Here is a 27,278-nt window from a genome sequence, read left to right as displayed (position 1 = left end):
AAGGGCCGAAGGCTGCGATCCCATATGTGCTTACCTTGGAGTAAGACCCCCATATAAAAGAATAAATGGGGTAAAACTATGGGTGTTGTGCCAGAGCGGGAAGCAAGTCTCCCCGCTCCACGCACCTTTTGCTGGACTCCTGTCGTCAACATATACATTGTTTTTCTGTCGGATATCTTAGCATATTTCTTGCCCACCTAGAAATACAGTAAGCCCCAGATTTTGTTTTATTTTCCTGGTGCCCCCACTGAGTAAAACACGCGTGAAAGATTTGTGGCGCTTGATGAATATGAGCAAAAGGGGATTAAGCGCCACAGGTATGAACCGGCCGGGCAGGTTCTGAAAGCGGTCCCTGTGGGCTGGGGAGCTGAGCCGCCTGAGGGCGTCGCTGGAGGCGGCTTGTCAGGAGAAAGACTCGCGGAGGGCGCTTCTGTGAGGTCGGCGGGCCGGGCAGGACGAGGTAACGGGCTTCCTTCTTCCCAGGCAGACCGGAGCCCCACACTGGAAGCGACATGAACAGGTTTGGCGAAGGACGCAAGAGGCCGGAGGCCGAAGAGGGAGACGCCTCCTTTGCCGCTGTTGCTCCAGCCTACAAGCGGGTGAAGGCCGGCGCTGGGTGGGTATGAAGGCGAGCAGTCGCGGGGAGCCGAAGAAGCTCCGTGTGGCCCAGCATGGCCGCCGCCACTGCGTGAAGCTGTTTATGCGGCGGGAGAGTCGCAGCGTTAGTTTCTTGCAGCCGGAAAAGCCCGGTAGTAGCAACGTCCTTCCAGAATAAGACAGCGATGTTTTCTATAACATCCATATGTCATATATATTGCTTCCACAAAGAATCCTGGGAGTTGTAGTTTCACCCAACGCAACAGAGTTACAGTTCCCAGCACCCTTAAACCAAGCGACGTTTGGGGCGCGGGGGGGAAATCATGAGCTTTAGATGCCCGATGGGATGTGCCTTTGAACGTGTGTGGTGTGGATCTGCAGGGGGCTGCCCCCGGGATTTTCGATCTGTTTTTATTTGAAACAAATAAAAAATAAAAGAGGAGCTCTCTCTCGCAGAATTCGTGGTGGCTCAAAATGCCTCCCGGAGAGGAGGATTGTGAGTTATAATAATTATAATAATTATTATTTATACCCCGCCCATCTGGCTGGGTTTCCCCCGCCACTCTGGGCGGCTTCCAACCGAATTAAAAACTTCCCTAAACGGGGCTGCCTTCAGTTGCCTTTTAAAAGTAAAATAGTTGTTCCTGACAAGGGAGGGGAAGTGACTTCAGGAAAGAGGGTCACTTGGATCCGAAGGCGAGGGTGGCCACCTCATAACGTTTATATGCTGTGTTTCTTTAAAAAAAGAAGGTAAGCCAGGTTACTCTTGTTTCTTTTCTTTTTTTAAAAGCACACTTCCTGTGTTTTGTTGCCCCTTTAAAATGTGTGTTTTGAAACCAAAACTGAAACCTTAGTGAAATGTGTTTGGGCACACAGTACTGCCTTTACCCTGCCCTGCAATTAAAATAAAATAAAATGGCTCACGAGAGGGAGAGAGAATGTATTAAAAACAGCTTCCAAAAACATGGACTGTCTGTCTTGGTGCTTCCCCACCCCCTTAGCTGCCATTGCAGCTTTAAAAGTTTTTAAAGAGCAAGTGTGGTGTAAAGGTTAGAGTGTCAAGACTAGGGCATGGGTCAAATCCCCACTCAGCCATAAAGCTCCCTGGGTGATCTTGGGGCGCTCGCTCAACCTAATCTGCCTTACAGGATTGTTGCAGGAATTAAATGGGGAGTAGGTGAACTATGTGAACTAAGATGCAATATTAAATAGGTTTTAGGGGCCTTGGGTTATTTTATTAATTGCACTTCTTTCCCATTTTTACTCTAATGCACTTAAGGTATGCATGTGTTTCTACCTGGTCTCTCTCTCTCTCTCTCTCTCTCTCTCTCTCTCTCACACACACACACACACACACACACACACGAAAGCCCAAAGCACCCCCCCCCCTATTTTATTAGCTGCTGCTTTCTCCACTCCTTTTTACCACATGAAGATTAATCACTTGCTCTTATAAATTGCCTTTGGAGTTTTAGATAGTAGTTAAATTGAGCCCTATCAAAATATTCACTGATGCAGCAACCAAATCCAAATTATGAATATTACTTTCCAATTTTGAGGCTTGCAGCTATTTATGTCCACCCACTCCCCTCTTCTGTCTCCCACTGTTTTTCTAGAATGGTCAATTTTTGCCCACAGTGTGGACAGAGGGTTGAGGCATCCTTTAACTTTTGTGCCTCCTGCGGGGCCAGACTTCCTGCAGAAGAAGAGGCCATGCAGATCACTCCAACTTCTTCAATGAAAGGTAGGAATGTTTAGTCAAATGTGGCAGCTGACAAACATTATCTGATGACCCAGCTGAAAGTCCTTTGCAGCTAGACCTCCTAACTTACTGCTCCTATTTAACATGAAGCACATTTATTAGCCAGGGAGAATGGATGGCACAAAAAGGAGATGTGAACCCATATAGTGAGTGATGTTTAAATCTAAGATACTGATCTCCGTATTATGCCTGATTTTGTTAGGAATTCACTGCCTGCCAATCCACCCCCTCACCCAACAGCTGTCAAGTGGAAATAGTTGCAGGGAAGTTAGTTATAAGCATGACATTTTGTCACCCGGTAATGAACATGGATCCCTGTTAGCTTTAGAGAGATAAAGGTTAAGAGCTAGAACCATTCAGGGATCGTAGACAGGAATGGTAAACAGGACCCAGCACCAGCTTTTGGAGCCTTCCATTAACTTTCAGATTTTGCTTATTTAAGGGCAGCTGGGCCTGTTATGGCAGCGCTAAGCAGATCTTTGCTCAGTACCAATGCCAGGCTGCCTTCCCTGCCCTGCCACCCATGCCCCTTTCTCAAGCAGGTAGTTTGTCTCCTGTGTGGTAACTCAGCAACAATGCCAGGGGGAGCTCCAATCTGTGTGTTTGAACTTGCGTCCATAATATACACACATCAGAAGTGGAGGCAGTGTAACTAAGATGATGGGGTCAGCGAGTGTGGGTTTGTGACCTAAAGATTTGGTTGTTGCTGCTGCCAAGCCATCCCACAGTTCCCACAGGCTGCCGCCATGGGGTGACAGGAGACCAGCTGGTTTACTATTGCAGCAGCAGGGCAGTATATCTGTGGGTATACCATATTGCCCAAATAGTGTAAAAAGATATTTAGCCAAATTTCTATACCACTTAATTGTAAAAAATGCGAGCGCCGCCTGCTGGGGGGTGCAAATGCCACTCACCGGGGGGTTGGGAGGCTACCGTCGCTGGAGCACCCCCCCCCCCCCCGCAGGCAGCTAGCCCTGCCTGTGAGAGTCATCACAGTGATCCATAGTCAAAAGCAGAAGTCGGCAGATGTGTCCTCTAATTTGCTCTTCAAAATATGGCATCCCTAGACCGGGTGCCTGTCTGATGTCAATAGACAGGGAGTTCCAATTTCATACAAGTGTGGAACGGGTATTATTTGGTACCTGTAACAGTATTTATAAAATCTATTTATTTATAAAAAAATATTTATATACCAGTTACAGGTAGGTAGCCATGTTGGGCTGCCATAGTCGAAACAAAATAAAAAAATTCCTTCCAGTAGCACCTTAGAGACAAACTAAGTTAGTTACGGGTATGGTTTTTCATATCTGAAGAAGTGTGCATGCACACAAAAGCTCATACCGATAACTAACTTAGTTGGTCTCTAAAGTGCTACTGGAAGGAATTTTTTATTTATATACCACTGTATCATAAAAATATATCACAGCTGTTTGCAGCAATATAAAAACATTGAACCAGACAGTACCAGTTCTGCAGACTGAAGCAAGGAATAGCAACACCTTGAATTTGGCCAGGTAACAAATAAGCAACCAGTGCAGATCTATGAGTAAAGGCAGTTGGCCTGCCTGTAAACACCTTTGTTGTTCTGACAGTGCTACCTTTTATCAGGGCTAAGCCAGAAAGACCAAGATCAGCTGCCGAGGTCTCCTGCAAAGAAAAAGGCAGAAATATTGCCAGACAAAGGAAACGCTTCTTCTGCAGTTAAATGGAGCTGGTCACCTTCTGTATCACCTACTAAATCACCAAAGGCAAAAGGTGAGGATTTTAGCTCTGCATATGGTTGTATTTGGTGATGATTCCAGGCGGGTGGCTGGCTGGCTTGCTGGCTTTGAATTTTTGCACAAACTCCTATTGTGCTTCACTTTATGTATTTTCTTATTTAAAACCCATTGCTATCACAATGCTAACCATTTTCATGAAATTTGCCCCCAAAACTAGTTTTCCTAGTTTACACATCCCAATACTGAGGGCAAGGGGAGCAATATCGGGGGCAGAGTGAGTCCCCACTCTGAATTCCTAGCACAGTGGGCTACAAATCTAAGTAAAAAATACTTGTGTCTCTCTTGTAAAGCAAAGCCCAGCTACCGATCTCCCAGGAAGGACAGGAGTGCCACCGTGAGACCTCTCCCAGAGGGCGAGATCCTAACAGACCTGAACAACAAGCAATGGAAGCTTGGGAAACTTCTGGGCGAGGGTGACTATGGACTGATGTATGAAGGTACAAGATGTGCTTGCATGGTACTGGATTCTGGAGAGAATGCAACCACCTCTTCTGTGTCCCACTTTATTAAGGAAAATCTGCCCTTAAGGGTTTTTTTTTTAAATGCCTATATCTGCTCCTATAGATAAATCAAATCAAATCAACTGGCAGCAGGAACAAAAAAAAATGAGTGGCAGAAAAACAGCAAAAATAAAACACTGACTAAAACTGCCTAGTTGTAAGTTTTCAGCAAATAAAATCTATATCCCAGTTTATTTAATGGTCTTTTCCTGGTTTCTAAAACTGTAAGTCTGTCATAACCATACCTTCATAATCTGTCATTCATTGTCTTAACTGTCAACGTAGCTCAACAAGTTGTGTGTCGTTCCCCCCCCCCCCCGCCCCGCCAAATGCTGTATGTATGCTGAGCTGCTGACACTGCTATCTCTGATCTGTGCTAACCATTTCCTAGAATCCTTTGCTGTGGTTGCAGTGGACATACAAAGGTTGTGTCCAAAAGGTGCAGTGTTGGCTTTGCTGTCCAGATCTGCTCCTTGCTCAGCGTATTTAAGTGTTCTGATACCTATTGTTTCCGAGGTGGTACTGTATCCATATAACAAGAGTGAAATAAAGTTAACCTGCTGGTCTTCATATAGTAGGTGCAGATCTCCTGGGTTACCTATTAACCGTAATTTTTTCCATCCTTTCACAGCAATGTGTGCATCTGAAGCTTGCCGTTCCCAGCTGAAATACTCCCTCAAACTTGTGAGTTCAGCTCTCTGTGTTAGGTGTATCCTAGATCGTTCTATGTGCTGGAACTGGGATCTGAGCTTGGCAAGATGTAGGTCAAAGGTACAACAAGGCAAACACAGCAGGAGGACTTGGAGCTTGTCTCTTCCAAATAGTTCCAATAATCAGTGACACAAAGAAGGACTTGAAGTATGAAATCACACATAGAGGAAGCAGGTCAGAGCACCCAGACTCTCTTGTGCTTTACAAGAAGAGTTCACAGGCTTTTCTCAAGAACAGGACTAATAAAAGGCAAGGTACAGAGAGAGGCTGCTAAGCCTAGAATGGCAATAGAAGTAGGATACTGGGTGCTAGGTGATGCCCAACATTGGTCATGCTCAAACTAGAGCCATTGAAATTAATGAGTAGATTGGTTTCAGTGTGTCTTCTCTGAGTTTAGCTAACATTGGCTATCTCCCGATGGTCGAACTGTTAGGAGCTGTGTGTAAGGCATAGTAGCTTCATTCTGTGACCATCAGGGGTGTCTCCCCATGGCCCTCTGTGATTTCAAAATACCCACCAGAGCCTTAACATTTTTATATTTTCCTATCTATAAGGATTGACAACTTTCTTTAAAAAATAAATAAATAAATCACCACTCATACACAAACAGGGTTGTATCCAAGTTCTCCTCTGAGTGGATCAATGAAATTGATGGGCTATGTCTGTAGATTTCAGTGTGTCTACTCTCAGTAGGACTAGCATTGAATACAACCCAAATTCTATTCCTAATGCTTGTCACATGTGGGCTGTATTATAATAACTGCACTGTGGTTCATTGGGATGACATTCCTGGTGGTATTCTGGTCTAACTTACTACATCTGCTCCTCTCTGATTTCTCCCATTTGTAAAGTGGAAATGGAATTCTTTACTTGCCTTTGTGAAGTCTATTGAGTGTTAGAGAAGCTATGTAAAGAGAATCGCTTCAACATGGTAATTAAAGTGCAGGGTGGGGAGGTGCAGTGAGGCAATAAAAAGAATATCGGTGCCAGTTTCTCTCCCTTCTCAGGATTGCAAAGATGGACGGCTCTTCAATGAACAGAACTTCATGCAGCGAGCTGCTAAGAAAGCCACAGGTAGGAATTGATGAGTCATTATAGTGACTATATGTTTAAAGCAGTATAGTACCACTTGAAGTAGCCATGGCTTTCCACAAAGAGTCTGGGGAACTGTAGTTTTTTTTTAAGGTTGCTGAAAGTTATTAGGAGACCCCTATTCCCCTCACAAAGCTACAATTCCCAGAGTGGTTTTACAGCCAATCCTTCTCCTCAGGGAGCTGGGAATTGCAGCTCTGTGAAAGGAAAAGGGGCCTCCTAACAGTTCTCAGCACCCTTAACAAACTTTGGTGGAAGCCATGACAGTTTAAAGTGGCATGACACCGGTATTACTTTAAACGTATAGTGTAGATAGAGACTGTGTCTCAGGAGAGGGACACAGGGTTCACCAGTGAGTTCTTGGAGTCTGTCTGTTGTTGTTTTTATAAAAAGTAAAGGTAAAGGACCCCTGGACGGTTAAGTCCAGTCAAATTTGACTATGTCTCTGTTTTGCCTTTATGTAAGCCTTGTGAAGAAGTGATGCTTTCCCCCAAGGCATTTGAGGAGGATCCATGGAGCTCTGGCTAGATGAAGAGGTGGTGGTCAGCCCTAGTATTAGGAGTCAGCTTGTAGACAGCCCTAGTATTAGGGTGGTGGTCCTGAGGGATGGAGATGAACCCCCTCCCCCCCAAAAATACATGTGATGTTTTATTACAGAAATTCCCTAATCTTCTTGTTACTGTCTTTCTCTCTTGTTCTCCCTCTGCTATTACAGTGGTACCTCAGGTTACATACGCTTCAGGTTACATACACTTCAGGTTACAGATTCCGCTAACCCAGAAATAGTGCTTCAGGTTAAGAACTTTGCTTCAGGATGAGAACAGAAATCGTGCTCCGGCGGCGCTGCAGCAGCAGGAGGCCCCATTAGCTAAAGTGGTGCTTCAGGTTAAGATCAGTTTCAGGTTAAGTACAGACCTCCGGAACGAATTAAGTACTTAACCTGAGGTACCACTGTATTAAGGCTTAGTAGGCTGCTTCTAGAAACTAGTTAGGGCTTTTTTTTAGCCTGAATTTTCTGAAACTCAGTTCCTGCACCTGTCAGGTGAGCGCTATTGCCATTATGAGAGAACAAGGGAGGTGTTCATGGTGAATTCTGCCTCTTTTTCTAGAAAAATAGCACTGGAACTATCTATGTCTTGAAATGGGGGGGCGTGTTCTCTCCCACACTGTGCAGAACACAATCCTGATTAACATAGTCCTGACCTCTGGAGTGAGTGTAAGGAGCCAACATGGACAAGGAAATCACTTAACAGAAGTAAGACAAATGTTTTCTCTGTCTCTCTTTGTAGTGGAGAAGTGGAAGAAACAGCATTCAGTTCCATTGCTGGGGATCCCTAATTGCGTTGGTTTTGGCCTCCACAATAGTAACTACAGGTTAGGAAGCTTTGCCATGGGAACTCCTGTGAGCCATCCTTCCCTCTACTGCCCAAATCCTTCCTCTGCGCTATGCTATCTCATCTTACTTTCACCATCAATGTTGCTGTTTTCTCACAATCCCTTTGGCTCGCTTTTGTTCTGGTGCTGAACCCGTTTTCTTTATTCAATTGCTATTCTATTTTCCCAGAAGAGCAAATTAGACATTGATTTTATGATTTTACTTCCGGAGCCTCTTTTTTGTGCTTTTGACTTTCTTTGTCAGTCTACCTCCTGCTTTGAATTCTTCTACTTAAGATCTCTGGTAGTATTGCATTTTGAATATGCTAGCTTAGGGAGTGTGGTCATGGCCATAGTGCTGCAGTAAGGTGAGCTGAAAGAAATTGAATTCCTCCCATTACAGATCCTGATTACTGGTAGTTCTTGTTGTCCACAGATCTGAAGAGGAGGTAGTTTATATACAGATGGAGGGGTGGGGACTAGAGGTCTGACAATAGTGGATGCAAACCTCTAACAAATAGCACAGTTCACATGCTGCGGTGTTATCTCTTTTGACTGGCAGGTTCCTGGTCTTCTCTTATCTGGGCTGCTCCCTTCAGTCCATCCTGGATGACTGTGCAAACAAGATGACGGAGAAAGCAGCCTTGCAGCTTGCAGTCAGACTGGTATGAAACGCCCAAAAGGAGAATGGATGAAAAGGAATCTTCTCAAAAAGTCTCTTTGTAAAACGGAGGCTTTTTTTGCCACTGCAGGCCAGCTTTGGGCCCAGGGAATTATGGGTGATTGCCATGCTTCAACAAGAATAACCTGGAGAGTAGTTTCACTCCTTTCATCCTTGATCAAAGCTATGCTTTTAAGTAGAAATAATACAGTGCTGCTGTATTTAAATCTGACAGTTGCCCCCCTCCCCCATTCTTGCAAAGTGGCCTTGCAAGGATGAGATTTGCATCAGAAGTGGCGCAGCAGATGATGCTTAAGCCTTTCCCACCCAATTCATTTACCCCTCATACTTCTTCCCTACCAAGTGCCCTGCAGAGTTCTAAGCCAGTGTTTCCAAGATGAGAAAAGTTCTGGAAACTGATGAGGGGAGCTGCAAACAACTGGATGACAGGAAAAGAATCTTGCACAACAGCCCACCCTTCTCCTTTAGAGGAGGAAGGTTTTACTTCTCCCTCTTGGTCTGGTAGATGGAACCATTAATATTAGCCTCAGTTATCTCCTCCTCCCTGCCACGCACCCAGCAGCAGAATGGAGAGAGAGTCCCCACCCATTTTCCAGTTCTGCCTGCTCATTCACTACCCACAAGCCCCTTTTTTCTGCTTTGCTCCTCTCCCATCTGTACCTGGGCAGGGTTGAGCTTTGGACTGCATAGCCAACACCATGTTCCTCCTTCAAAGATTCGGGTTATTCTCAAATGTTTCTCCCTTCTCTTCAGAGAAGGAGGGCTTTGAAGCCAAGGGCCTACTTCAGTAGCTTTACTCCTAGGTCAAGCAAGATGGGAGGTAGCAGACCCTATGAAGCAAAGGCTGCTGCTCTGTGAGAGTAGCTGCCACCTGTAGTTGTGGAGAGAAGGAACCAGAAGATACAGTGACTCTGCCAGGCAGAGTGTTAAATCTGGTAAACACAAATCGAAATGAATCCCTTCCTGAAGGTGTTTTGCAGGGGAGAAGCCTCTGTGAGTTTAATGTTGCATGTGGCTGTGTTGTCACATTTAAGCTTGGTCCTCAGAACTGCAAATTAGCATGACTAGAGTGCAGTGCTGTGCAGGATCTTTCCCAGGTTGTTTGCACAGTAGGGTTTGGGTAATTAACTCCAGTCCTTACAGAGCTGCACTTTGCACTATGTGGCATGATCAGCTCTGTGCCTATGGATTTTAGGAGTACAGTCCTCTATGGACAGACATAGAGTGGCTTATGCTATGTGAATGTTTCGGCTGTGCTTTTCCAGAGGCTATATGGCAAAGATCCATGTGCCATCACCAGCAGAAAATACTCTGGTTAGGAGTAACTCTGAGAAATGCAGGCATTCCAAGCGTGTCATTTTCCCTCTGCCTTCCATTTTGTCTTTAGGTGGATGTTCTGGAGTTCCTCCATGAGAATGAGTATACCCATGGGGACATCAATGCTCAGCACATATATGTGAATCCAGCTGACCTTGCTGCGGTAAGGAATGGAGCAGGGACAGACAGGGAATGTGTCCTTGCTGAAGGGTGTTTCTGTAGGATAGGAGAACATAATTTTTGTTCTACAGAGCTCCCCCAAGTATAGACATAAGAGACTCTCTTCCATCCCTCCTGCTAAGAATAGCCAGTCCAAAAAGTTCCTTCCTTTTCCTCTCATCTTGCCTGCAAACCCTAGACTATTGCTCATTCTAGGTTGTGTGAGAGAAGCATGTACTTTCCTTTTACGTTCTTACTGCATAGCATGGAAGGAGCAGTGATTCTTAGGGAGAAGTGATTCTTATGACTGCACCTTCTGTTTCCATTCATTCTGACCTTGGTGCCTTCCTGGCTGTTGCTTAAGGGCACAAGGCAATTGCAAATGTTGCTGAGTAGCAAATACTATGGGGGGCTTTGCAAGGCCAGGCTGGTAGATCTTTGTCTTTTTGCTGTTGGGTCACTCTCTCCTCCTCCTCTTCTTCCCCCAGATCACCCTGGCAGATTACTGCTTTGCTTTCCGGTACAGCCCTGGGGGCAAGCATGTACCTGAATGCGAAGGCAGCAGGACACCCCACGAGGGCACCATAGAGTTCATCAGCATTGATAGCCACAAAGGAGCCGGTGGGTGATAATGTTGCACTGTAGAAACAGACTGGGTGGGCAGTGTAAGCCATTGTTTTGATTCAGTCTGTGGTCTTTTCTCCTGTGCCCTTATCATACTTCTCCAGGAGCTGGCCCTTCTCTGACTAACTTGTTGGTCCCTTGCACAAAAGAAGTGCTTCCTTATTCCTGTGGAATAAGGCTCTCCGGTTTGCCTGGCCTCCAGCTTCTCCTCTTCTTAAAAAGCTTTGAGATGACCTGTTTATTGAGCACTCATCTTGCTTCATTTACACTTTGCTTATGGAGAGGGTTCAGCAACACTGGCTTTTTATTGAACTTTCATTCTGATTTGTTTGCGGGAAGGTTAGACAATGTTGCATCAAGTGTTATTCCACACTTTCCAGTGCATTTTCATGTCACTTTCCTTATCACAAAATGCCCAGGGTTTTTTGGGGGGAGGGGGTTGTTACACACGGCCTCCAAATAAGTTTTAACTGCACAGCAACAATCCAAAAGTGGCATTAACTTGTTGTGCACTTGAAGAGGTCACTGTATCTCCATGCTTTTGTGCTTCCTCTAGGCCAACCTTCCCCAGCCTGGTACCCTCCAGATGTTTTGGACTTCACTTCCCATTAGCCCCAACCAGAATGGCTCGTGGTCAGGAACGGTGCAAGTTGTAGCACAGAAATATTTGGAAGGCAACGTATTGAGAGAGGCTGCTCTTGGCAGTCAAGATCATACTTTTCCCCATGTCTGCATGCTCTCAGTGATTAATCACTAAGGACTAATTCTAGTTGGCTGAGTTGCAGGCTAGCATATTTAATTTTTGAGGCTATTTGGTTTTTGGTGCATGAGGAAAAAGGAAATGTTGAAGTTGGCTTTATGTTCTAACAGCAAGAGGCAGCTCGTGTATTTTTAAAACTTTGACTTTTCTTGTACTTCAGTCACATCCACACCATACATTAAACCATATTTAAAGCACATAGCTTCCTCCGCATAATCCTGGGAACAGTAGTTTATCCCTCGCAGAGCTACAATTCCCAACACCCTTAAGAAACTACAGTTCCTGTGATCATTTTGGGGAAGAAATGTGCTTTAAATGTGCTTTGGTGTGGGTGTGATTTTCCTACTTCCTATTGCAAAAAGGATTCTATATTTAGGTAATATGCAAATAAATGTCGTCATTCAGTTGCTTGATTGGTATTTTTCACAGAGCAAAGGAGATGCAGAGAGATCATCTTAGTTACAGCCTGTCTTTTGGAGGTGTTGTAAGATTTTATTAATTGCCTGGAGACCTTAAGGCAAGTAAAACCCTGAAATAAATAGTGGAAAATTGAAGCACATGCTAAGGCAGTGATTTACCCAAGATGTGACTGCGGTCCATGTGAGCCACTGTGATTATAAGGCTGTACCCCAATTTCTGTACTGTGCTATTGATGTTCCATACTTGGATATGCTTTCTTTTTCTATCCTGTTAGCTCCATCTCGCCGTAGTGATCTTGAGTCTCTGGGTTACTGTCTAGTGAAGTGGCTGTGCAGATGTCTTCCCTGGTCTGAGGACCTTGACTGTCCCTGTGTGGTCATGCAGAAGAAGGAAAGGTGTGCGCTGTGCATGGGAGATGTCCCTGGTTTCATCATGACCACCCCTCTGTCCTTGTTATGTGAAAAAGAAAACTTGTAGTAGATAGGTAAAAGCTGATAGATACAACTGCCATCCCTCCTGATTGTTAGCCATGCTGGCTGGGCCCCCGGCAGCATCTGGAAGGCTACAGATTCCCCATTCCTTGTGCTAGGGCTTTCAGACTAGTATTAGTATAGGTTTCCCTTGGTCGGTTGCAACAGTCATCAAGACTAGCCATTGTGAGTTCCCTCACTTGGTATACTGGTGCTTGGTTCTGCCTCCTTGCTGGTCTTGTACTCTCCCTCCTTCACAATTCCAAAGTACCGTATTTATGCAAATCTAATGCACCATCAGATCTAATGCACGCCCTAATTTCCGCAACGTAATTAGGCCAAAGAAGGTGTGCATGACATTCGAGTAAATACAGTAGTTGGAGAACACATATTGTTCCTTGAAACTGCCATCAAGCTTCATTGTTTTCTAGATTGGCTGACACCCGTGGTTGAAGGCAGCAGCAGACTCTGGTAACTAACTGCTTGACAAATATTGTGTCACTTGCAGTGCACAGTCTGGGACAAATATCACATTTACCCAACGTACAAGATGGGCCCTAGCTTGTGCATCCATATTTGGGGCATTTTGAGTAGGAGAGAATAAGGGTGTCTTTTTAAAATTATCAACTCAGCCTTATTTTTCTCTACCTCTTCTTTGAGGGGCTCACCAATTTTTCTGTTGTAGGTACAAAGCAGATGTTATCAAGTCTCCAAGTCTCTCCTTTGACTGGAAATCAAATCCAGGTACGAGCTTTACATTTGCACCCCAGCTTTCTTTTAGGGACTCCATCTGGCATATGTTGTGATATCTCATTTTCTTCCTTTTATTTTTTTTTCATTTTTATTTACTTGTTATGATTTTGGTAAACAGGTCCCCATATTCACTTTCATTTTCTCTTAATTCTCCTTAGCCATCAAAGCTGTCCTAAATATGACTTGTTCTAGTGTGTGCCTTTTTTTTGTCTTCTCACACAAAGCACATAGACAGCCTCTCAAAGCTCTTACTGAGACAGTCCAGCAGTTGCTTTTCCTGTGAGATGAAAGCTTCCCTGTACAGGGGGTAATGACTTGAGTGAGACCAGTTTAGAAGTTTTAACTGGCTTGGTCTGATAGCAACACTGAGGGATTGTATTTCCTTGCATAAAGAAATAGCCAATGTGATATGCACCAAGATTTCTACTCCTGCTGCGTTCTTTCTCTTGACACTTTCCAACATCAGTGCCCCTGCAATGTTCCTGTAATGGTTTATTTGGCAATATGCTCTAGTGCAGTGGCCTTCAACTGGTCCAGATTCGAGACCCACCTCTGACCCTGAACCATGGGGCCCACTTTCATATATTTACTTTTGATTTATACTTAATGCAGTTGTGATGGGATGGTGAGCTGCTTGTGCGTAAAATCCTAGTCCCTCAGAGTTTGGCTAAGTCCACAAACCTCTGTCTCTGACGGAGCTCCTTAAGCATGGCTCCATCAGTCGCTCGTTGAATCGGACAGTGGGCGTTTACGGAACTTCTTCCAGCATAAAAGCTCCTTAACGGAAACGCGTCTTCTGGACTCTCGGCGTGACAGTTTCCGGCGAGGAGTGGGTGTCCCTACAGGAGGTCTTGAAACCTCCCCACTGTTTTCGCTTGAAGTGTCTCTGAGCCCTCCCTCCGACTCACTTTCCCTTGGAACTCCACTTCTCCCCCTGCTGGTCCCCTCCTCAGCTGAATGGTCTCTCTCACCCTCTGTGAGCCCTTTCACCTCCTGCGTCTCAGATGGCAGTTCCCTGACATCCACCTCCCCTCCAGGGCCCCCTTCACCCCCTTCCCTCCCCTCCTCTGCGGGAGGCGAGGGAGCAAAACCCCTGAATGAACCTCCCTCATCTTCCGAAGTTTCGAACACTTCCCTCCACCTCTTGCTGTTACCGGTTTCCAAGTACTCCTCCTCATCGGAGTCTGTTCCTCCTTCCAACTCCGATTCCCTGAATCCTTCCAGTTCCTGCTCATCGTCGGTGGTGCCAAAGTACTCCCTCCGGAACCTCGCTATTGGCTGAGGTTTCCTGGGGAACCTTTGGTGGAACGTTTCGATCAAGATCTCGTCACGGACCTCCTCTGCCGTCACCCAGGTGTTTTCCGACTCCGGTTCCCCTTCCCACGCGACCAAATACTCCACCTGATTACCCTTCCACCTGGAGTCGATGATTTCCGCCACATGGTTGCTGCTTTCCCTTTCTTCTATGGCTGGCCCCCGTGTGGATACCCCTTCACCTTCCCCCCTATATGGTGACAGTAATGACCTGTGGAATACTGGGTGCAGTTTCATGTGGTTCGGTAACCGGAGTCTGAAAGCCACTGGGTTGACCTGTTGGATGACCTCAAATGGTCCCAATCTTTTGGGTCTCAATTTCTTGCAACCCCCCTTGAACGGCAACCCTTGGGTTGATAGCCAGACCTGACTCCCCACCCTAATGGTTTCACCTTCCCTTCTGCTCTTGTCTGCCTGCCTCTTATATTCTTCTTTGGCCCTTTCTAAGTTGAGTTGGAGTTGACGATGGATCGCTTCCATTTCTTCTACAAAATGTTCAGCGGCCGGGACACTCCATCTCTCCCCTCCTCCCCCTGGAAACGCCCTGGGGTGGCACCCATAATTAGCCAAAAAGGGGCTCATCCCGGTGGACACATTCTCTGCATTATTGTAAGCAAATTCCGCTAGCGCCAACTTTTCGACCCAATCGTTCTCTCTGTCATTGACATAACACCTCAGGTATTGTTGGAGGATACCGTTTGCCCTCTCCGCCTGCCCATTGGTCTCAGGGTGCCTGGCAGTCGAAAAGTTGACCTCTACGTGCAACAAGCTCATAAGTTTCCTCCAGAATCTGGATGTGAACTGTTTCCCTCTGTCGGAGACCACCCTCAAGGGGGCGCCATGCAGCCTAAAAATATGTTCTACAAACAATTTCGCTGTCTCTTCCGCCGTGACTGCATGTGAGCAAGCTACAAAGTGACCCATCTTAGTTAACAGGTCTACTACGACTAGTATGGCGGTTTTCCCCTGGGATTTAGGCAGATCCGTCATAAAATCTATAGATACCGCCTCCCACGGTCGTTCTGGTGTGGGTAACGGTTCTAATAACCCCGCTGGTGCCCGCCTTTCTCCTTTGGCTCTCTGGCATTGGTCACACCTTCTCACATACTCCCGTACATCCTCCCTCACCTTGGGCCACCAAAACTCCCTGGTCACCAACCACATGGTCTTGTGTTGCCCAAAATGCCCTGCTGTGGGATTGTCGTGCAGCTGTTTGAGTACTCTCCCCCTCAATTCCCCTTCGGGTATATATAGAGCCCCTTTGTAATACAATGCCCCGTTTCTTTCTTCAAAACCTCCGGGGTCTTCTCCCTCTCTCCTTAAACCTCTGAGCTTATCCTGGGCGTATTCATCATTTACCGTTCCCTCTACCAGTTCCCTTTGCCCCACCCAGGCCGCCCCACACACCCAGTGGTCCTCTGGGATAATATGTCTCTCTTCAGGCGCTCCCTCCCCCTCCAAATATTCAGGTTTGCGAGAGAGAGCGTCCGCTCTGATGTTTTCTGGACCTGGCACATAGCAGATTTCAAAATGGAATTTGGAGAACTCCTGGGCCCATCTCACTTGTCGTTGGTTGAGCACTCGTGCCGTTCTCCAATACTCCAAATTCTTGTGGTCCGTACACACTTGCACCTTATGCTGTGCGCCAATTAGTAAGTGTCTCCATCTCCGGAACGCTTCGTGAATGGCGAGTAGTTCTCGGTCATATACGGTGTAGTTCCTCTCGGATTTGTTCAGCTTACGCGAAAAGAAGGCACAAGGTCTCCATTCCGACTTATTGCTCCCTGGCTGAAGCAGCACCGCCCCCACCGCCCGGTCTGAGGCATCAGTTTCCACTCTCATGGGTTTTTGTAAATCCACATGCAGGAGCTGTTCTTCCGAAGCGAATGCCCTTTTCAATTCCTCAAATGCTTGCTCCGCCTCCGCCGTCCAAACGAATTTCTTCTTGCTGCTTAGACAGTCCGTGATGGGAGCCGTTAAGTGGGCAAAGTTCTTGATGAATTTACGGTAAAAGTTCCCAAACCCTAAGAACCTTTGCACATCCTTTTTCGTTTTCGGTGTCTTCCATTCCAGCACCGCCTGGACCTTGCCTGGATCCATGGCTAATCCCTTGTCTGATAAGCGGTACCCCAGGAATTCCACCTCCTTGGTGTGAAACTGACACTTCTCCAATTTCACCCACAGCTGGTTTGCTTGCAGCTGGCTCAGCACTTCCCTGACATCCTTTACATGCTGCTCCTCATTCTCTGAATATATCAGCACGTCATCGAGGAAGGCCACGCAATTCTTGTAGAGCAAAGGTCCCAGGACATGGTTCATGAGCGATTGAAAACAGGCGGAGCCTGATTGTAATCCGAATGGCATAACAAGATATTCAAAAGCCCCCAAAGGGGTGAACATGGTGGTTTTCCATTCATCCCCTTTCTTTATTCGTATCAGGTTGTATGCCCCTCTCAGGTCCAATTTCGTGAATATCTTTCCCTTCCTCACCCTGGTCAAAATGTCATCAATCCTGGGCATGGGGAAAGTCACTGGTTCTGACACGGCATTTAGCCGCCTGTAATCCACTACAAGCCGGGGTTTATCCGTGGTTTTTTTGTCCACAAAAAACACTGGGCTCCTCCCCACCGCTCTGGACTCTCTGATGAAGCCCCTCTTCAGGTTTTTATCAATAAACTCCCTTAACTCCTGCATTTCCCTGTCTGACATGGCGTACAGCTTGCCCACGGGGAGCTGGGCCCCAGGGACCAGGTTAATTTGGCAGTCAAAGTCTCTATGCGGTGGTAGTTTATCTGCTTCCCTTTCGCTGAAGACCTTGCTCAGATCAGCGTATTGTTTGGGCACCTTCCCTTTGTCTGCCACTTCCGTCCCTGCTAGAAAGGCTTTTGCCCCTTCTGGCACCTTTCCCTCTCTGCAATGTTCCAGGCAATGTGCTGACCCAAAGGAGACCACTCTCTGATGCCAGCCCACTAGCGGGTCATGCAACGCTAGCCAGCTCATTCCCAAAATGACGGGAGCCCCTCCCAGGGTGGCCACATTGAACGCTATCCTTTCGGTGTGCCTGGCCACCCTCATAACCATTGGGACGGTCTGTAGACTAACTTCTCCTCCCAACAGCTCCCTCCCATCGATCGTGGTCACCTGCAGGGGGTTGCTTAAAGGGAGTGTCTGTATCTGGTGTTCAGCTGCAAACTCCTTACTCATAAAATTACAGGAGCTGCCTGAGTCCAACAGCGCCTTTGTCTTTAGTGGGTATCCGTTTGCCAGCTCTAGCAACACCTCTATTACTAGGGCTGGTCTTGGAGGTTCCGGAGTGGGCACTTTTACTGCTCCTTGGCCTGGCTGCAGTGCCCCGACGGTGGCAGCCAGGCGTTGGCTTTTACTGGCTCCTGGACTCCCTCCTCCTTCCCCCCAACAGCTCCCGCCATCCCTTGCCATTCCTTTCTTTGCGGGCAGACTCTGGCAAAGTGACCTGGCTGCTGGCTGAGATAACATTTCTTGGCGCTCTTTCCCTCCTTCTTCCTCCCTTCACTGGGATTTGAAACTGCGCGCGCACGCGCTGTTCCAACTTCCATCGGCTCTCCTGGCGGGAAACTTGGCTCTGGAATCTCTGGAATGCGGAAATCCCTCCAACGCTCTCCTTTCCCCTCCCGCTTCTCCAAGGCTCTTGCCTCCTGGCGCGCTCCAATGGTCAGCGCTGATTTGGTCAGCTGGTCCATAGACTCCGCCCTGGGCGCCCGGGAAAGTTCGTCTTTCACCGCCGAAGAAAGCCCTTCTTCAAAGAGCATTTGAATGGGTTCCGCCGATAGGTCCCATCCCAATTTATGTATCAACATGGTAAACTCAGTCCAGTACTCACGAACCGATCGGCTCCCCTGTTTGCAAGCCATCAATTGTCTGCGCACCAGTCCCTGTTCAATCTCGCTGGAAAACATCAAATCCATGGCGCGAAAAAACTTCCTTGTGTCCTTCAGCATTTCACTATTCCCTGCCATCAGGGGTCTAACCCAGTCTCTCGCCCCTCCTTCGAGATGGCCAATCACAAACGCCACTCGCGATGCCTCGTCGGGAAAGTCGTTAAACTGCAGCTCGAGAGCATACTGCATCTCTGTCCTAAAGGCTTGATAGTTCCTGGGGTCCCCCCCAAACTTCTGCACCAATCCTGGCATCTTTCTTGCTAGTGGGGCGCCTTTTGTCTTATCTGCATCCTGTGCCCTCCTTTCCTCTAGCCTCGCCGTTTGCAGCGCTAGCTGGAGCTCCAACACCCTGTACCTTTCTTCCAGGCTTGGACCCTCTCCAGCTCCTCCTGCTCCCCCGGCTCCGGCTGGGTTGCTCATGATGCCTCTTTGCACAAGCTGCTTTCAGGGACTGTCCGATTGCTGTGATGGGATGGTGAGCTGCTTGTGCGTAAAATCCTAGTCCCTCAGAGTTTGGCTAAGTCCACAAACCTCTGTCTCTGACGGAGCTCCTTAAGCATGGCTCCATCAGTCGCTCGTTGAATCGGACAGTGGGCGTTTACGGAACTTCTTCCAGCATAAAAGCTCCTTAACGGAAACGCGTCTTCTGGACTCTCGGCGTGACAGTTTCCGGCGAGGAGTGGGTGTCCCTACAGGAGGTCTTGAAACCTCCCCACTGTTTTCGCTTGAAGTGTCTCTGAGCCCTCCCTCCGACTCACTTTCCCTTGGAACTCCACTTCTCCCCCTGCTGGTCCCCTCCTCAGCTGAATGGTCTCTCTCACCCTCTGTGAGCCCTTTCACCTCCTGCGTCTCAGATGGCAGTTCCCTGACAGCAGTGTTATCTTAGCACTGCTACTAAATGAAAGCCAGTGATTTCTACACTTGTTCTTAGCCCAAAAGCTGAGAAGCTGTTGAAAAACAGTGATTTTTGTTTCTTTAAGAAAGACTCACAGTTTCAGTTGGACACCTGAGTGTTCTAGATTTCATCATATTGAAAGGTGACATTAGAAAGGCTTACAAGTCATTTTGTGCCGCTAAACTGTTTTGAGGGTCACAATTGCTGAGAAGCCTGCTCATAAAGTTAGGTGGTACCAAATGGCAGGGATGACTGCTTCACTTGCCAATTCTGGTGTTGTTGTTTTTACTAACTGAAATCCAATTTAACTTTTAAGGTTGTATCCCAAGACAGCTCATGGAATTGTTTCTGCAGCTCAGATCTTAATTTCAGTGTGTCCACAGTGAACAATATTTATATGCATGATACACCCTCACACAAATTGCTTTTTAGCGTGTGTTCTAGTGAGCTTATGAGGGAAGGACAATGTGGGGAGCTCTGTGTGTGTATGTTTGCATGTGGTGGGGTAGATTTTTTCTGTTTCTGTTCTGCAGAAGACACTTCTGCGTTCCTAGTCCCCAGCATACTTCCATCCTGAACGAAGTCTAGAAAGCCATAGAAACAGACTGGAAAGTGAAATAGTTTCCTTGCTCCATAGAGTGCTTCCACGTCTCAGGCACAGCTATAGGAAAGTAGGGCATACAGCTGGCCAGAAAAGCCTTTCTTACTGAAAAAGGCTCTTGCCTTTCTTCTGCCACTTTGCACCCATGAAAATTGATAAAATGAGTGTCGCATCAGAAGAGTGTGTTCTAGACCACACACAATCCCAACCCACAGGTTGAAGACCTAGGTTCTGATGGACCTATCAAAGGGGCTGGGAGCCAGGCGACCTGTGCTGTTTCTCCAGCTCTGCTGTCAGATAATGTGGGATGTCAGATAATGTCAGATCACCTTTACAATGATCTTCTAAAGTGATCATCCTCTAGCCCTGTGGCTGCTTGTCTTTTTACAGACAGGTAAGGCCTTTCGTTTCCAGCGAGTGTTTTTAGGCGCTCTCTAGAAGTAGATTTTTACTACCCGTGTGTTCCATCTGGTTTGAACCATACCGTAAAGTTGCTTTACTGTAATTTGGTGGTTTTTTAAATTTGATAATTTAAAATTTTTGCTAGAGTGCCTTGAATGGGTTTATATAGAATGCCAGGTTAAAACTATTGTGAGCACATAAATAACACATCTAGCTTGCTCTCTTTGATGCTTGTGGTTTCGTTATGAGCTCACTATGGTTGCAACCTGGTCTCCATGAAGGGTATTGAGTCCGAGCCAAGTCAGCCACATTTTCAGATGCCATCTGGGTCAACAACATGTGGGAATACTGGAATGACTGCTTTGTAGGAGCCGGCTAGTCTCATTTGACAACCATGTTGACCTTTCCAAAAGCCCTGAAGAGCTACCTGCTAAAAGTGATGTCCCTGGAATATGAAGAGAAGCCAGACTATGAAGAGCTACGCACTGTCCTGAGGAGGCCTCTTGAGCTGATGAGAACATCTGCCTATGACTCAGTGGATCTCAAGGTGGTACCCTAGGTAATGTGCTAATACTGGTTGCATTCTCTTCAGCTTTCACCTCTCTGAGAAAACACAGGTCGCAACTAGACATGGCAGCGGCAAACCTGTGTGTTGGGTACAAACACCTTGTTTTCTGGTCTGGGTGTTCTACAAAGTTTTTAGAGTTGGCCCTTTGCTACAGAGATGCAACCTTGACAGTTTTTAGATGAAAAGCAAGATCTGCAAGTTAATATATTGATTGTTATATTTTCCCTACCAATGTCCACAGATGACTTTTCCATTGAAGTAGCTATAGAGTGTGTGCTGTCTTACTGCCCTGTAGCAGATGTCTTTGTTGTCATGCTAAGTTGTGAGCTGGCTTTAGGCAAAGGTTGTACTCTGGATGACTGTATCTGATAACAGATACAAACCTTTGTCATCTGGTAGCTTGTATTTAGGCTTTATTTAGGCTTCCAGTAACATAGGAAGTAAACATTGAAGTAACAAATTGCAGCATCGTAAGAATAACAAGTCCTATTGTGCTTTGCAGATCTGGGAAACAGAGAGAAGATGGTAGAGAGAGTCAACCCCACTGGAATATCCTGGAACAGCTGGGAGCACAATTTCCCTTATTTTTTCACACCTGACTTTTAGATTGGGGAGGGAAGTGGAATTTCTTGCAGCTGTTTGTTAGGACCTTGTTGTGACCTTTTATAGAATCAATCCTATCCTGCTGCACAGCACTGAATTCTGGTTACCGTAAATCCTATATCCCTATTTTATAGACAACTGCTTGAGCAGTATTTTAAAACAGTAACACCCCAATTTGTTTTTCATGTGTTTTACCTTGTAAATAGTGATGGCTGCTTTGGTTTTGTTTTGAAAGGAGGGAAAACTACAATCTTACATTCATTGTCTTAATTGTGTTTTAATTTAATTTTATTCTAATCTGCCTTGGAGACCTTTTATCAGGTAGAAGGTATTGTAAAGTCTATTAAGAATATTAAATAAAGATATATATTCTGTTGATCTTGTAATTAGCTATCTTGGGTGAGCTCTTGGCGGTATTTTGTTGTTTTCCTCATGGCAACAAAGACACATGACATTGGGTTCTTCTGTAGGAAATATTCAGGAGCTGGCATCATATTTCTTTACTGTTCACACATTTCCCTGCTTTGATTCACAAGGAGAGAGGGTGTTCAGTGAAATTATGTAAGGAACTTTTTAATGGCCCTGTGTTCTGCTTTCTAGAACAGAAGCAGCCTTTCCCTCCCTCTCTGGTGTGCAGAAACAGCATAAGATTTGAAGAGCAGGCACAGCAGGTTTTTAGCTCAATACGTAGGCCTGGATTCACAATTTACATAACAGACATACCACCAGCCAGCTGAATGATGCTTCAGCTATCAGTCTTGCCTTCCCACTCATGCACCAGGCCAGCTTTCTGACTTTTTATTGTTTAATTTAAAAAGGCACACTTGATTGCCTGTCAACTTTTTATTTATTTATTAAAAACAGCAAAACCACATATTAAAATATATATATATTGTTGAGGCTATAGGAGGGAGAGGTGTGTTGCTGAGATCCTGGGCGCAAGCCACTTGGGCCTCCACACAGCCAGTTTTACTTGTTTCAAATTGGATCACACTGCAGACTCGCAAAGCTGATTCCCCCCCGTCCCAGAGCTTTTTTTTTGGGGGGGGGAGATGAAAAAGTTTGTACTGAAAGTGGTGAGGGTACTTCCAAACTAGCTGCACAGTTTAAAAGATCTTAGATCTTTCTTGACCCAGAAGCACCCTGCAAGGATGTGGAAAGGGCCCAACAGTGGTTCTTTCAGAATAAGTGAGAATATTTTTTTTCTGAGATATAGCCAGGACATTCCAGGAGCAACTCATTTCATCTGTTATTCATGATGGGCAGCATCTCTGGTTAGGATTTCAGTTCCGGCTTTGATTCTGAAAAACTCAAGAAAATTCCTGCAACAATTGTTGTGTGTTTCTCTTATCCTTCATGCTATTGGGGTGAGGAGTAGGCCTCTGCAAGATATCAATATATTGTTTAAAACCAATATTTAGAGAAAATCATGATAACCTTTAAAAAAAAAAAAAGACCTGGCCATTTATCGTGAATCAAGCACGGTATTGGAAAAGCTGGGGGGAGCCTAGGCCTCCTGTGAACCCCTTGCTAATTCCACCTAAGCTCCTCCCTGCCTCCTGGGAATCGCAAGTTGTGGCTGAAAAGATGGAGAAACCATGTGCAGCGTTTACTCCGCCTTCAGTTTCCCTTGCCTCCAGCAGCAGCAACTATCAGGAGAACAGGCTGGCAATAAAAAAAATCAGAATCTCTCTGCAACAAATCTGATAGGTTGCTTAAGAAGGCTGATTAGAGTTGGCTCCTTACTAGTCTGGACTTCTGGAGCCTCTTTCCTCCTCCTGTTCCTCCTCCTGTTCTCCTGTAAAAAGCATGAACAAACAAACAGCACCCTGCTCTGGCATTTGAACCTCTTCCTCTTTCCCCCCATCTCTGTATGTGCACTACTTGGGGGGAGCAGTGGGTTGTGTGTGTGTGTGTGTGTCTGTCTGTCTGTCTGTCTCCCTGTCTTATATACTGCAAAGAACACCCCGGGGACAAAGGGTGACAAGCAGCAAATTGAAATGCAGCGAGAGGAAACGGTGAAAGTATTTGTTAAATAGGAGGACATAGATTAATCTTTATAAAGTTCTGAAATCCACTATTATAACAGAGCAGTTGAATGTAATTTATATTGCAGTACTATATTTCCTTCAGACTTTGTAAGGTGGGACCTGTAAACAAAATACTGCAGGGTGAAGTTCTACTGTTCACTGATCATGTCAGCCAGCCGTGCCCTATTTCAGCACATTCCATTCAATTCCCTCTCCCAACAGTTTACTGTTCTGCCCCCGCCAACAGTCAGCTTTCTGTGATCACTGAGAATACCCAGGCCTCAATGGGCTGGGTGGTGGTGGTGGTTTTTGCGGAGCAGGGGTGGGAGAGAGACTACAGGGGGTAGGGCCCCCCTTGGGTTTTTCCTTAATTTTTTTTGTACTTCTGCAAAGCTGCTGCTATCTTTCCTCTTATGTGTGTATGGTCCTGCTTTGGCTATATAAAGATTGGCACTCACACCTGAACACTGGTAATAGAAGGAACGATACGCCCAAGAGTGTGTTGCCATTTGGATATCATTCACATCCCCATCATCTAGAGAACCAACTTGCCACTTTTTTCTGTTCCTTCTTTCTCAGGCCCAAGAACATCCTGGTTTTGTTGCTCGTTTTGCTTTGCTTTTTGTTAACATAGCCCAAGACCTGTCTTTTATTGGGATGGGAATGTCAAATTTTGTCCTGTTAGACCAGGCATGCCCAAACTTTTTTCAAAGAGGGCCAGATTTGATTAAGTGCACATGCATGAGGGCCGACCAAAGTTGTTGAGCATTTTTTAAGGCTTTTACCACAGGACATATACTGCCGTGGGGGCCCAGATTAAATCAACCGGCCGGATTAGGCCCCTGAAACAGACTTTGGACATGCCTGTGTTAGACCCTGTTTAGGCAGCACAGCCTCTCTGCATGTAGCTCTGAAGAACAGCCTGTTTTGTTTTACATGAGTGCTTACTATTCTATTGGTTCCAAGCCAGTCCCTTGAGGCGTGTCTCCAGGCAACGAGACGGGCTCCTGCAGCGGCTTATTGGGGAAGAACAACGTAATTGAGTTGTTTTGCTTGCTTTCCAACTGGAGATTTCTTTTTATGATGGTGATGGTGTGTTTTGTTCAAACCCTATGGACAGATTTAAGGCAAGTGTTATCCACGCTGCCTTCTTCAGGGAAATTCGGAGTGTTGGTAAGTCGGCCAGCAGGAAAAGCAGAATAATCTTATCGGTGTAGGGAAGGAATGGGCAGATGTGAGAAAGGAAGCCCTACTTCCAACTGACAGATGAGTAAGACATAATTTGATGCAGGGCAAACCTCTAAAGCCTTATAAACCACAGGAAGCAGACTGAGCAAGAAATTCCAATGGAAGACTCTGGTGATAGAGGGTAGCATTCTTATTCTGTATCTGTCCTAAGGAACTAGTACTTCTTCCAACTCAAAACATGATGAAGAACATGGCTGAAAACTAATGATCACTACTGAATACAAGATGGGTAGAAGAGGAGTAGAATGTTGTCAGTATTCCTTGCAGAATATTACACACTGTTTCTGGTCCAGTGTGCAAAGTGCCTAAACCACACCTGTCAAATTATGAGTCGTAATAGGAACCATGTTTTAGGAGTCATGGATGCTGCTTGTATAACTGGTATGTAAAAATCCTGATAGGCTAAATATTGGTGTGTGTGTTTCAATAAAAACAAACAAATAAACCCACTATCATTATGTTTTAATGTGTGGAAAATTCTTGCCAATTCTATTTAGATTTGTGACATCACATCACCATCTTCTGCCCATTGCTGGCATTGCAACTGTAAAGTTTCATTGAAACTCCCTCGAAAAATAAACTTACAGGGTTTTGGATTGTTGCCAAAACAGCAGATAAGATGGGAGGCATTGGCATGCTTGGGAGAACCCTGAGGTTTGCAGAAGGTACAAAAAAGAGTGCCAGTATGGCACAATGGTTACAGTGTCAGACTAGGACCTGGGAGACCAGGATTCAAATGCCCTCTCAGCCAGGATGCTCATATAACTCCATACCCATTCAACATTTCTCTGATGAAAATAGGGACGTCCTATGGAAAAGCGGGACATTCCGGGATCAAATCAGAAAACAGGATGACTTCTGCAAATCTGGGACTGTCCCTGGAAAATAGGGACACTTGGAGGGTCTGGGAGTCTCCTACACTGCAATATTTTGTTGGCAGTCCCACTTGCATTCATTATATGACTGAGTTTCCCGAACCTCTGCAGAGCACACACTTCTAGATGCCTCATATGAATAAACCAAGGAAATGATAGGGTTATTTATATATACAACTCCCCTCCAGCCTGAGGCCATTGTGAACAGGTTTTCACTATCTGCAAAGAGTGGTGGTAAATACACACACACACAGACAAAAAGCTGTTGTTCAAGGCATCTAGGAACGATTGTTTTCTTATGGGATTAGCATTTTAAATTATTTAGTTATGTTTTGATGGATTGCTATTGTTCACCTTCTTGACATTTGTGTACCCTGTGCAACCCTAGATGCGTAGGATCAGAAGTAGGTCCCATTGAGTTCAAGTAAGTAGGCACAGGATTGCATCAATTGTCACCTTAGTATCAATTGTGTACTGCATTGTTCTATATAGGGAAGCGTTATAAATTGATTTTAAGAGCAATGTGTGTTTGTGTGTAGACATAAATGTGTGATCCAGCCTTCAAGACTGCTGCATGTTTATGGGCAATAAAGGCTGTAACTCGGTGGTAGAGCATCGTCCTTGCATTCAGAAGGTCCCAGGTTCAATCCCCAGCCTCTCCTGGTATGGCTGAGAAAGACTCCTTCTCTGAAACCCTGAAACTCACAAGTCAGCACAGAAGATGATACTGGGCTAGATGGCCAATGACCTGACTCTGTATTCCTATGTTCCCTGTGAATTGAATGATGACATCTCCAAAGAGGGAGGTGTGGGCTTCATACACAACTAGAACCTGCACCTATCTCTGTGGGAGAGATTGTGTTACAAGAGGTCGGTACATCTGCTTTTGAACCTTTTTCTTGTAACTTGAGAATCAGCCATCGATTACAGAAATGACACCCAAAGGCAGGGAAATAATGTTATGAAACTAAGCACTCTGGGCGCCTTCGGGAGGAAGGGAAAATATAAATCTAATAAGTAAACAATAACTTCTCTCATCGATTTCAGGTGCCAAGAGGTGGGTCAGGTGGGAGCATCCCCCAATGTTTTGTGCAAGTAAACGTTTTAATTTCCTGCCATTGCACCATGGAGTGTGATGGATGAACTCTGTTGCGAGAGAGACAGAGAAGAGAGTACAACTAGGAACGCTGGAGAATTCCATCAGAAACAGGAACGGAAATTTCCACAGTTTGCATGTTTGTCAGAGATCAGGAACGTAAACCAAACAAGTGAACATGAGTGGAATTGGCTATCATTTTGGCCTGCAAATATTATGTAAATCATTTCATTATTCTCTGCTGTGCTTTTGACACAGTTCCCATCAATTGAAATTGGGTGCGTAATAAATTATGCTAGTTTTTGGCATAGCGGATAGCCAGGTGAACAATGTAGGTGTTAGTGGAAGCCAAACGGGTAGCACAGAAACAGCTGACTGCAGTAGACACAGGATGGGACAAAAATGGCTACTTCTTTACTTCCCTAAGTGCAACGCTGTGGCATGTCCTTGATCGCTCAGTGGCTTTTGGTACCATCCAGCGTGGTATCCATCCAAGCTGGCCCTGCAGGTTGGCAGTGGGAGGCACAGTGATATATATGCCAGGGGTGCATTGGTTTGGTCACTTTGGCAGTTCCTTTTTCATAGCAGAAATTCCATCTTCCATGTAAAAAATAAATAAATCACAGGTTTGGAGGGGACCCAAAAGATGGCATCTAGATTTTGTGTACACACACACACACACACACACACACACACACACTGGGTGCAATTGCCAAAGTCTTGTTTC

At 45.8% G+C, this 27,278-nt stretch overlaps 1 protein-coding gene across 8 annotated transcripts; it reads left to right on the top strand.

Annotated features, from left to right (window-relative positions):
* The first annotated feature begins 293 nt into the window (after window positions 1-293).
* Window positions 294-21,678, top strand: VRK3 (VRK serine/threonine kinase 3). Of its 8 annotated transcripts, none has more exons than XM_053364791.1 (14): window positions 294-317; window positions 2,214-2,341; window positions 3,968-4,114; window positions 4,431-4,577; window positions 5,272-5,324; window positions 6,359-6,425; window positions 7,733-7,817; window positions 8,380-8,482; window positions 9,887-9,979; window positions 10,464-10,596; window positions 12,054-12,174; window positions 12,935-12,993; window positions 20,542-20,690; window positions 21,202-21,678. In XM_053364791.1, exons 2-13 carry the CDS (start codon window positions 2,215-2,217, stop codon window positions 20,688-20,690), a joined length of 1,284 nt encoding a protein of 427 aa, XP_053220766.1. In that variant the 5' UTR covers window positions 294-317; window position 2,214; the 3' UTR covers window positions 21,202-21,678. The 8 variants fall into 8 exon arrangements, with proteins under 8 accessions (XP_053220766.1, XP_053220767.1, XP_053220764.1 ...); XM_053364789.1 differs by lacking the exon at window positions 294-317 and adding an exon at window positions 338-460; XM_053364786.1 differs by lacking the exon at window positions 294-317 and adding an exon at window positions 338-616 and having other exon boundaries at window positions 4,431-4,553.
* Window positions 21,679-27,278: the final 5,600 nt, after the last annotated feature.

The sequence above is a fragment of the Podarcis raffonei genome, chromosome 14 (assembly GCF_027172205.1).
Source record: "Podarcis raffonei isolate rPodRaf1 chromosome 14, rPodRaf1.pri, whole genome shotgun sequence".
In the NCBI taxonomy this organism is placed as follows: Eukaryota; Metazoa; Chordata; class Lepidosauria; order Squamata; family Lacertidae; genus Podarcis; species Podarcis raffonei.
This window is presented reverse-complemented; position numbering and strand designations above follow the sequence as displayed.